Source organism: Oncorhynchus masou, chromosome 13, assembly GCF_036934945.1.
Source record: "Oncorhynchus masou masou isolate Uvic2021 chromosome 13, UVic_Omas_1.1, whole genome shotgun sequence".
Taxonomy (NCBI): Eukaryota; Metazoa; Chordata; class Actinopteri; order Salmoniformes; family Salmonidae; genus Oncorhynchus; species Oncorhynchus masou.
This window is the reverse complement of record NC_088224.1, coordinates 36,456,737-36,469,103: the sequence shown is the minus strand read 5'-3', so window position 1 is coordinate 36,469,103 and position 12,367 is coordinate 36,456,737. Positions and strand designations below refer to the sequence as shown.

Here is a 12,367-nt window from a genome sequence, read left to right as displayed (position 1 = left end):
TGTAGGCCCTGTATGTTAATTAAGGTTCATGCCACTCTAAGTGAGTTGAACAAAAATACATAGATAATCTACAATAGGGGATATCTCTACACTATCTATTCGCCGATGGGTGGGGACTTGTGAGCATTTGAGTGCAAAATTGCTGCGCTACATCACCCAGGTAGATGTTCACAATGGACAGTATTAGTTCCCCTTACCCCATAAAGTAACATGAAGGGCTTTGAGGCCAAGCCAAAAGCACTATAGCTTACTAAACGCAATACAGACCTAAAGTTTTTCTCTCCAGCAGCCCAACCAAGCATCAGTGTTAACTAGGGAAAACACTGATGACATCGGTACTGGTCTACCAGATAGGAATGGAATGGACCACACTCGGACCAACAGGTATGTGTTTACAACAGGCTTTTTGTCTTACCTTCCTTGGTTGAGGGTATGGTGGGAGGAGGGGTGGTAGTGGGCGGCCTGGTAGGTGCCGGGGTGGGAACAGGGACTGCACGAAAGCAATGACATAAGACACACACAAATCATTATGTGTTATATGTCATTAGTTGTCTATGTCACCTCACCTAACCACATGCTTGATGAGGCTTTCATTTACAGTAAAAAAAAATTTACAAAAAATGGCTACAGACAGAAGATACCACATTGATAATAGCATCAAACATAATATATATAATCAGTCAGATGATAGAAGAATCAGAAGGAATTCAGAGAATAAATCCGAGATGGTAGCTTATGCTTAGCAGCATGCCGAGTTGATGATTAAGTTACCCATATACAGTAATTTGCTAGCTTGATCACTACCAACAGCGGCAGTCAAATTAAAATGAATTTAAACATTTTTTTCTAGCTCTGGAACCCTGCTGAAACTCGCATATACTTTACCGCCGTAGTTATTCAGCTACATGAAACTGGGAATTACTTTTGATGGCAGCCTGCAAGGCCGCCTGGGGAAACGCAGGGTAATTTAAAAAAGGCCTTTAGCTCTAATCTGCATCAAAACAAAGCTATAAATCAGTGTCTACACTTAGAGTAAAGCAATTCAATGCAAACAAATGCCTGGTGGGTTAGAGAGAGTGCCTTGATTACTGTTGTGGTTGGCCACAGACCGAATCATGATTCATTCCTGGGAGAGGCATTCAAGTGCCTCCCAGGAGGCTAATAATGTCTTGAAAATATTGTATATGTTGTGATTGTCTGTAAGACATGTTGATGTACTGTATGTTTGGTGTGGATAATGTTGTAACGACGTTGCTACAGTCTAGAGGGAATACTTTTTTTGTTTATGTTTTAACTAAAAACTTTGGGGCGCCAAAATAAATCACTTTGGGGCTGGTTTTGGCCGGCGTGCTGCCGGTTGCCGACCCTTGAGCTAGACTGTTGAGGTGATGTTGGAACTTATGTCGTCACAAGATTGTAAGAATCCTTCCTGAGAATAGTAGCAAGACGGTTGTAGGGCTGTTGTAGAGTGTATACTAAGCAGCAGTTGATGGGGACACCTACAGGTTCTCTCTGTGGTGGTGACTGCAGGCCCCTCTGTGTCCTGGAGTTGGGCGTACACACTGATTTTGTACTGCGTGTTAGCCGTCAGGTCATTGAAGCAGTGCCGGGTGGCTCCTCCTCCCAGCCTTGCCTCCTGTTTATGTCCATCTAAAATGATGACAGAATAACCATCACAATATGCACTGAGTGTACGAAACAGGAAACTGTTGAGCATGAAAAACCCAGCAGCATTGCAGTTCTTCACACAAACTGTTCGGGGTTATTCAAATATCTGGCAACCCGAGCAGTGGCCTTTCCATGAGTAGAATCTCATTATGAGGTCTCCTGTGGAAGTGGAGGGTTCATTTCTCACCCCAGAATTTTAATTTCGGAACCTTCCCCTTAAGGCCTCAATTTAAGCCAATTTCACTCATACACCGAGGTGGTATTTTCTTTGGGTAATTATATATTTATCTAGCCATCATAAATCCTAATTTGGGCTGAATACAGGTTGATAGATCTAATATTTCAGGAGCTCCCAACGGTAATGCTGCGAAATTGCAATGTGCGAAACGCTACACGATAATAATGATGTTTGGGTCTCAGTGTTAAACTTGATGAATTGCTCGCATTATTTTCCTATTTGGCAGATGATACTCATATTGGGATCAACACAGAATTGATAAGACATTGACATTTTAAATGTTTCATTGCTGAAATATTCCATGCCATCTGTTGCATAAATCCCACTATATGCTAACTGTATATTAGGATAAATTGATCATTGAATGTCATAAATTGTCTAGAATTAGATTAATGCCAGGTTATTTCATTAATTCAGGATGTATTTTGTTTTATCATATGGATTGGAATACTAAACTCAGCAAAAAAAGAAACATCCTCTCACTGTCAACTGTGTTTATTTTCAGCAAACTTAACATGTGTAAATATTTGTATGAACATAACAAGATTCCACAAATGAGACATAAACTGAACAAGTTCCACAGACATGTGACTAACAGAAATGGAATAATGTATCCCTGAACAAAGGGGGGGTCAAAATCAAAAGTAACAGTAACAGTCAGTATCTGGTGTGGCCACCAGCTGCAATAAGTACTGCAGTGCATCTCCTCCTCATGGACTGCACCAGATTTGCCAGTTCAGTGCACCTGCACACTGACAGTTGGTTGGAAGTCTCACGTCTGTGAGGTGATAATTATGACTTAGAAGATAAAAGGCGCTTACAATATTTTCCTGAATATAATGTTTTGCCTCATAATGTTCTGCTTTGTGGCAAATACAGTATCTAGTTAACTACAAGCTGAAACAGAAGTATCTGGAACTTCCCCTGTCAGAGCACATTGAACCAGAAACCCAATTGTTTAATTTTTTCAAAAAGTTGCAATGAGGTGCAATTACGGTCATCTGCATAACAAGTATATCTTGGCGAGCCAACGTTCACTTATTTAACCATAGGATATGTAAACGTCAACTAAGCTCGCCTGTTAAAAAGCCATGTAGGCCTAATGTATATTATTCGAAACTGAAACCCAAAATATAGCCCCCAGAGTCTGTCCTATTGATGATATATCTTATGCTTTATACTGTATATAATAATATAGCATAATTTAACATGGTATATCATAGCATTTTAATATTGTTCAAATGCTATGATATACAAATAACAATCCCCCAGTTCCTTATACAGTTCTGCTGGGGAAGTGTGAAATCCCTGTCGGTATTACAAGTGAATCTTCCTCCCTGCAGGTTTCCGTGTCCCAACCGAGATTCCCTGCCAGGAGCATAATTCCTGACCGGGATCACATGTGGATTCTAGGGGGGAGCTGACAGCCTTATCCACATGGAGACGTGTGGCCGCATGGTAATCACCTCCTTCCACTAGAGTGGCTGTGTCAGTGTGTGGGGAATACCAATGTGGATTTGGTTGCATATAGTGTACTGTACAGTGTACGTCTACACACAGAAGTAAGGGCATACTGTCAAGGAGAGGGTGTGGATATTGTGCTGCCATGACAAATGACTTGCTTATAGTAAGCTCAATACTGTAAAAACAAAACGGTTATTGGTTCAAATGGAACAGGGCAAATTGATGTGTGTATGTGTGTATGTGGTTGTGTGGTGCTGGGCACTCACTGAGCAGCGACTCGATGACCACACGGTACAGAGTGGCGTGGCGGTGGGAACTCCACTGGGCACACATGCTGTTCATCCTCACCTGGTAGGTGTTCAGATTGGTCACTCCCAGGTATACTGTGACAGAGAGGCAGACATAAAAAAAATAAAAAAAATGTGTGAGCAGACCCATCATACTGGAAGCCATTTCACAACAGGCCTAAGACTGAAAAGAATGTCTATGGATCAGTATTCAGTAGATTGTTGTGCTATACTGCAACATAGTGGAATGTAATCTTGTCATCGTGACTTGACTTTAACCAGAGCAGTGATGGTAAATACACCAGTGATACCTGCAGAAGTGACTAAATGATAAAGCCCTGCAATATAAACATATCCTTAACGATAATGAGCAGACATCTATCGTCAGGCAGTGCATCTATCGCCACACAGCATATGTCTCCTTTTGGGTTGGACTCTAAACATACGGCGCAAAAGTTATTTGGGGAGTTGAAATATGGTGCCGGTATCTTACTTCTAATGATCAGCAGTACAAATCCATTTATGCAAATGTTGCATGCATTTCTTAATCTCATTCTTGCATGCTGCTATCGATTTGAATATTTCAGTGGGACATACATTTACAGTTTCATTCCAAAATGCAATATATACATTTTCAGAAATGTTGGTAAATTAATTTTTTAAAGAAATTATGAAACATAGTGAAAAAAACTCAATATCAATATCTAATCAAGGGTTTTTTAATGACAGACATGTATTTGTTTAACATCTGTCACTTGATGGTTTCATTTCAGAGAGACAAATAATCATGTTTTTTTGCAAAATATTTGTCTCACTCTCAGAGAAATAAGTAGTACTTGTCACGCCCTGACCATAGACAGCCATTGTTTCTCTATGGCGTAGTAGGTCAGGGTGTGACTAGGGGGGTAGTCTAGTTTATTATTTCTATGTTGTGTTCTAGTTTATTTTTCTATGTTGGTGTTTTGTATGATTCCCAATTAGAGGCAGCTGGTAATCGTTGTCTCAAATTGGGGATCATATTTAAGTAGCTATTTTTCCCATCTGTGTTTGTGGGATACTGCGTTTCTGTGAGTCAAATGTAACAAACAGCTAAATGCTTAACAGAGAAATGTACAAATTATACATTTGTGAACTTAATATATATACCGTATATTTTTTAAATGCAGATATCATAATACTTTATAGAATTTATGTAAAACATTTACATTTGACATTTTAGTCATTTAGATGCAGATGCTCTTATCCAGACATACAGTAAGTGCATTCATCTTAAGATAGCAAGGTAAGACAACCACATACAGTATCACAGTCAAATATACATGATACAGATATTCCATTCCAGCTAAACAATGGCTATATAGCATTTTGCTAAATAAAACATTTTAACACATCTAAAATATATCAATAAAAAATCTGAGAACAGTAATATTTTACCCACGCATGAAAGTATCCATAAGCAATAATTTCTGATTAAAAAACACAAACGTGAAAAATTGGTGGATATAGCGTTTTGTAAATAAACTCCATTTAATTTGGGGAGCTTGGAGTAAATTATGTCCATATTTTGTATTCAGAGTCACACAAACTAATTTACTCACAACTGTTCGGTAAATAATCTCATCGGCATATCTTGGAACATGCACATTTCCCGATGCATATGAATAAATTAATTAACGTTTACACAAGTAGACTTACATAATTCTTAACATACAATACAACAATTCATTGACTTTCACAAAGTAACTATACACATAAATGACTGTAAAACAAGGAGATCTTGAACATGACATTGAGCTATCCCCATTGTTTCTTACTGTAGTGCAGGGTTCATTAACATGCTCACTCTGTGTCAGTCAGGCATCAAACTCCACCCAAGAGACACCCCTATCCTGATTGCTATATCTCTATCTATGCCCTTCAAATCACGCACTACCCAAGCGTGCTTTACTTAATTATCATGCACAAGGTGATATCGTAGTTATGTGCAAACGAATGCGAGTCTCTAGTTTCCACTCCCCCTTCCAATCTGATTATCTGGGAGCTGCCAGCCCTAATAAGACAATGATCTCCGTTACAGTGCTGGGTTGCTGACACTGGTACTACATTAGGCACACCTGCCTGGCCACTTGATATCATTGTGGCGGCTGCAGTCTCCGATGGAGTGAAGCTGTGATACTCAATAATTCGCACTGATTCAATCTCAGACAGCACCAGTTAACCTAGATGTGATCCAAACGATGCTTGCTGGGAAAGTTGGGGATTCAAATTAGAGAGGGAGGCAGGTAGCCTAGTGGTTAACAGCGTTGGGCCAGCAACGCAAGGAAAGTTGTTAGTTTGAATCCCTAAGCCGACTAGATGAAAAATCTGTTGATGTTCCCTTGAGCAAGGCACTGAACTCCTGTAAGTCGCTATGGATAAGAGCGCCTGGAAAATGTAGAGGAGCAGACCTGGAGATGGGATGATGAATAACAGAAGTGTATTTGACAAACATTGTGCCCCAATCACCTTGGCAGTGATCAATGTGACCAGAAAGTGTTTAATAAATTAATTAAGTTTTATGCACAAAGAGGATAAGTAAGTAATTATGCAGTCACAGTATACACAGTATCCATTCTGGAGTCCTGCTCTACTTGGAGGTGTTGTGTTGAATAATCGATTAATTAACTTATATCCATTCTCGAGTCCCATTCTACCTGGGGCTGCTGATAGTCTACTCACGTGTCCTGGCCTTGCCAGTGAGGGCCTCGCTGGAGCCGGTGGTGTAGGAGGCGATGACCCTGACGCCGTACTCTGTACCGCTCATCAGGTTCAGGATCAGCATGGTGTTCACGTCCTCGCCCACAAAGGTCTCCAGAGCAGGTCCCGGAGCTGTGAAAAAGAGAGGGTTTGGTGTGTGTGTGTGTGTGCATGAGAAAGAGCTCACATTTACCACCACACATACTACAGCACACTGCTTGCAGAATTCAAAGGCTACTCTCGCCTAAGGAGCATTTAAGACGTTATTGATTTTTTGCAGCTGACTGTGATTGCTAGAATTTCATGAATACGCATTGTATTAAGTGTGAATTGGAGTTTGAGTAGTGGGTTGTCAGTCAGAAAACAGCTTTAGACATCATTGTGTGGAATGTTTTAAACATGTTTTGTGTCAAGGCGATTTTTCCCTCTAGCAGATATATAAATAGGGTGGTAGGAATTTCTCTTTTACTAAACATTTCGTGCTTAGAAGGTGATGAACTGACCAGATCACATATGAGTGGGATCACAAGCGTAGGAGGTGGCCCAGAATATCATCCTTTGTAGTTAACACAATATATTGAATGAGGGTTCATGCACTTTCACAACATGTGTTTGTGTGTGTAGTAGTAGTATTCGTAGTATTGGCATTAGTAGTAGTGGTGGGAGTAGTAGTAGTATTATTAGTATCGGTATTAATAGCAGCAATATTAATGGTTGTATTAGTATTAGTAGCAGTACTAGTAGTTATTGTAATTAATTGTAATTTGTAGTAGTAGTAGTAGTAGTAGCAGTAGTAGCTGTAAGAGTAGTAGTTGTAGTAGTAGTAGTAGCTGTACCTTTAGTTGTAAGAGTAGTAGTAGTAGTAGTGGTAGTAGTAGTTGTAAGAGTAGTAGTAGTAGTGGTAGTAGTAGTAGTAGTAGTAGTAAGAGTAGTTGTAAGAGTAGTAGTAGTAGTAGTTGTAAGAGTTGTAAGTGTTGTAGTAGTAGGATATATCTGTTTTATATGCAGCATTGATGTGTGTTGTAAGGTTTTTGTGGGTTAGATGGGCTATCTTTTGAAATAAGCAGTACTGTGTGTGTGTGTGTGTACCAGAGATGGGTTTGTAGACGACCCTGTAGCCCATAGTTGGGGATGGGGGTGTGTCCCAGGTGATACGGAAGCGGTTGTACCATTCCTCCGACACTCTCAGGTTCCTAGGAGCAGACAGTGGCACTGCAGGATGAATGAAAGAGCAAGGGAAAGAGAGAATGAAATTAGAGATGGATAGAGGGGGGAAAAGTATGGAGACATGAGACAGATAGATATAGAGAAGGAATTAGAGGAAAAAAGAAAGAGATACAGACAGGGGGATAGAGAGAGAAAGGCATAGTGCAAGTGAGTGATGGACAGAAAGAGAGAACAGAACACACTCAGAGAAAAGGTACATTTTCATCAAGTACAGTAATGAATTGTAGATGAGAAACTCTGTGTACATATGAGTCACTCAGTCTCCTGTCCTAAAAGGAGAAGCACGTTGGGAGTTCTAAACCCGATACACATCTGATGGGCTTTTAGATGACTAACTTTGAGTCACAGCCTCACAGCGTTGGACTGAATTACAACTGGATTCAGTAGTGTTAGCAGAACTTGTCCAGACCTGTTCCATACAATACAAATCATACACACACACACACACATACACACACACAACCAATGTGACACGTCGTTTGAGGGATTAGCCTCATTTTTCATTCTTAAAGGGGACTGTCATTTTCAGAGCAGGGAAAATAAAAAGCAACTACTCATGTTTGAAGGAAGAATGTAAATGTGAAATCCATAAAAATGATTTTGCTAAGCTTCTGAAAACCTCCACAGGAGGAATAACCATCTCCTGTCAAATCAACAGTTTATTTAAGCCTACGAGAGCTCCCTGATGTAGAGGTGAAGAGCTTCCATTGGATTATTCAGTATGTGTCAATGATATACAGAGCATGGTTATCTCACCTACGGTGAGGGTTCATGAACTACCTAACTAACTCATTGCCCATGTGCAACATTGGTTGAAACAGTCATTACAACCATTCAACATGGTTTGAGCAGTTTTACCTGCTGGGTCTTTAAAGTTCCATATTCCACATGAAAGTAGAATACAGAAGCACAGAGGTTTCCATTGTGCCGAAGAGAACAGAATACATATCTCAGAGTCCGAGCCTGTCACTAAAATGTCACCACAGAGAAGGTCATGCAGACAGACTTACAGGTGCGTCCCATGCGGCTGACACCGGGGCCATCTCCGTCGGTGTAGACCGGGGTGACCGTCACCTTGTACTCCGTGTCAGACAGTAGTGGTTGCAGCAGCAGGCTGTTCTGACCACCGGGGACCATTTTCTAGAACACAGATACACACACAACTGCAAATCACGATACTAGGACGAGGTTCTGGTATTGTCTGGAGTGGAGGCCGGTTAAGGGACATGCTGGGTCGATGTGACTGGTGATTAAATGTACTGGAGTTGTATCAGAGGAACAGATGAAGCTAGTAGGTAGCCTTGCACCAAACATGTCTGTGCTGTCTTTCCAACTCCCAAACTATGGTCATTGTTTGGCATGACATGTAGAGGTGAAGTCTGGGACCAGGCGAGCTAATAGGAGCTCTGTGATGGCTTTGTTTTTAGTGATAACAGAAAGATCAACTGATCTGATTTATGTTTTCGCATCTTTTGTATGTTAAGGGAATCTTCATGTCCTTACGTCATGTGCAATAACGTGTGATAGTGAGTGAATGAACATGCTGTATTGGAGAAAACCATTCAGCAAATGACTGATTGAATTGAATGATTAAGGCCATGAAACAAAATTGAGCAGACACGAGATTAAGTTATCTAGGAGAAACTCTAGTCTAGGACTTTTAGGCAATCAGTGAATGACAAGAAAGAATACCTCCCCCAAATAGTTAAGAACATGTCAGGTCTACACTTGAGCAGAAAACTAGAATTTGAATCATACTGGCTCTGGTTGCGTATGAATCTGTGTATGTACATAATAAACATGAATTAAACAATTATTAATTCATATCCACATCTAATAGCTGACAGGAATATAGATTTAAACAGCAATTAATTGCAAAGTCATATAGGGGGTACTAACAGGCATAGAAATGTACATGAAGTTAGAAATCACAAATAATGCTAAGCTTGCCTTGCTACAAAAGAAAACAAGTATGTTTTTTGGGGTACTTTGCCCCCCAATTTATGTACAATTTTAATTATAAATAGACATTGAATTTGAAATGAAGGTATAGACTACCTAGACACTGATATCAGTAAATTTAATTGGAAAAATAGTTTTAAAAATATACTTTTAAACTTTCAGGAGTTAGGCTATAGAAGTTAATTGAGTAATGTATTGCACAGTGCATAACTCGACATGTGAACACTGTGAATTCGTAATGCAGGCTGTCTAATTTCAGAATCACCTAGAATGTTTGTCATTTCTGGACTAAAGCCACTCCTCCTCTTCCCTCTCTCTCTCTCCCAGGCATCTTCTTTTTCTCTGTCTCTCTCTCATCCACTCTCCATTCCTCCTCTCATTCCTGTTTGCATTCCGAGCGTGTGCGGTCTAGCCTTGCCTCCGTCCCAAAAAGTTTCACAGCCATGACAAGCGGCGAGCGGCGAGCTTGACAAATCAATTTCAGGCAAACGTGATGAAAATAGCAGTTAGCTTTTTCGAAGGGGGGGACCGCAGGACGGAGTGCGACCCGAATGGCCGAGTCCCAATGCCACCGCAGTTGCCAAATTAGATTATTTTTATTATGTGGGCGCTCCCTCATAAACTATTTATAATTTGGGCGGTTCAATCTAGTTTGGAATGAAGTATCTGTGAAGAATGCAAACTATCAATCGCATTGACTTTGCTACAGAGTAGAGCTGTGGGTTCCACTCTACTGCTTCTATTGCTGGGCTGGCCTTTAGTGAACTGTGATTGGATAGGAGTTGTTCAGGCTATGTGGTGCTGGAAGTTGCCGGTGATTTGAGAAACCAAATGCAAGGCTTCAGCGACTTTTCAGAGTTTTCCTGTACTATAGCATTGGACTAGGAATTAATGGTTGTTTTGTCATTGAAATCCTATTTGAAGACACGATTTCATTGTATTGTTTTCCATTATTATCTTTCAATGAGGCTGTAACATTGGCTTGGGACACCACATCACAAAATCAGCAAGGTTCATCCAACAGATAAGTAATACTTATCGACTACATTCTCACCGGACTACAACATTCTGATATCAATAGATAAGGAATCTGATTAAACACTATATCACTAGGCATCTGGCATAAATGCTTAAAGACTACCATACAACCCCAATCTCTAGGAAGTGTTTGTGTTTGTGTGTGTGTGTGTGTGTGTGTGTGTGGGGGGGGGGGTACTAACAGACAACAAAGTATCCTCTGTCTGCATCTTACCGTCTCCTCGGCACGATCGCCCCTGGCGGTGACATAGGCGACGCGGTACTGACGCACATTGCGGTCCTGCAGCTCCCAGGACACCTCCATGCTGAAGGTGGTGTGATCACTAAGCAGGAGGTTCCTCGCACCCAGATGCACAACTGGGAGAGGGAGGGAGGGAGATAGGTAGAGGGAAGGCGGCATGATGGAGAGAGGGTACAGGAGGTTGGAGGAAGGTAGAAAAAGAGGGTAGTGAGGGTGGAGGGAGGGGGAAAAAGGGAAGCGAGGATGAGTTGAGAAAGGGAGGTGGAAAATGGAGATAGGATAGAGACACCAGGTGGCTTTACTATGCAGACTGTGTGGTTGCATGCATACATTTGAATAAACACAATATTAATAGACTAATGATGCAACAGTGCAGAAAGAGATGGCACACAAACACAGGGATCCTGATGAGATCATAGCTACATACAGGATGAAGAGTTTCAATCCAAAACTCTACATATCCATTTTCACAAATGTTGGTAAAGTTGCTTTTATTGTTTAAATAAATTATTAAAGAGATTGGTGTATTTTTTCCCTATCTAATCATGGCATGGGGTTGTTCAATGACAGATGTGTTTAAAATCTATTACTTCATGGTTTAATTTCAGAGACAAATAATCATGTTTTTTTTTTTAAATGCTATATTTCCGCCTCACTCTCAGATAAATAATTAGCACTGCTAGGTTTTACACAGTCAAATAACTACATTTGTCATTAAAAAAACTGTACAAATGATACATTCGTGACACCAACATATATATATATTTTTTTAATAAAATATATTCAATAATAGGAGATCTGTATGTAAAACATTTACATTTGACATTTTAGTCAGTTATCAGATGCTCTTATCCAGAGTGACTTACAGTAAGTGCATTTGTCTTAAGATAGCTAGGTGAGACAACCACATATCACAGTCAAATAAACAGGATCCGTACGTTCCATACCAGCCTATCAATGGATGTACAGCGTCTTGCAAAACATCACATTTTCTCAAATCTATGAATAAAAAATAAAAAAAATCGGAGAAAATGTATATTTTACCTACACAAATGAAGATTTTTGGGGGGGATATAGCGTTTTGAAAGTAAACTCTTTCCATTGATGATGGATGAGGTGAATTGCAATTTCAAAACCAAGTGAAAAGCACTATATAAATGCAATCCATTATCACTATTATACATTACTATCACTATTATAAACAACAGTACAAGTTCAGGAAATTATTATTAAAAGCTCTCACAAAATTAACTTAATAAAAATCGATAAAGTACATGACTGAAAAAAATATCTAGTTTACCTGCTGTGGTGGTAGCTCGTGTGGTAGTTGTGGTTGTAGTAGCTTTTGTGGTAGTCGTTGTTCTTGCCACTGAAAAACAGATACATTGGTCGGACCAATCAATAAATCAATCAATTAATGAATACATTTTGATTTGTATAGTGAGCATTTCAGAAGAAGAATTAGAGGAGATATACACTATATATACAAAAGTATGTGAACACCCC

General features: G+C 40.0%; 1 protein-coding gene across 4 annotated transcripts in view; it reads right to left on the bottom strand.

Annotated features, from left to right (window-relative positions):
• The window catches only part of col14a1b (collagen, type XIV, alpha 1b), a 92,997-nt gene that overhangs the window by 43,492 nt on the left and 37,138 nt on the right, over positions 1-12,367 (bottom strand). For all 4 annotated transcript variants that reach the window (XM_064983659.1, XM_064983657.1, XM_064983658.1 and 1 more), the window contains 8 exons: positions 12,162-12,230; positions 10,835-10,977; positions 8,631-8,760; positions 7,483-7,605; positions 6,376-6,525; positions 3,637-3,753; positions 1,504-1,650; positions 416-490 (listed from right to left, as the gene is read on the bottom strand). In XM_064983659.1, coding sequence (XP_064839731.1) covers positions 416-490; positions 1,504-1,650; positions 3,637-3,753; positions 6,376-6,525; positions 7,483-7,605; positions 8,631-8,760; positions 10,835-10,977; positions 12,162-12,230 — 954 coding nt within the window. The remainder of the gene's footprint in view (positions 1-415; positions 491-1,503; positions 1,651-3,636; positions 3,754-6,375; positions 6,526-7,482; positions 7,606-8,630; positions 8,761-10,834; positions 10,978-12,161; positions 12,231-12,367) is intronic.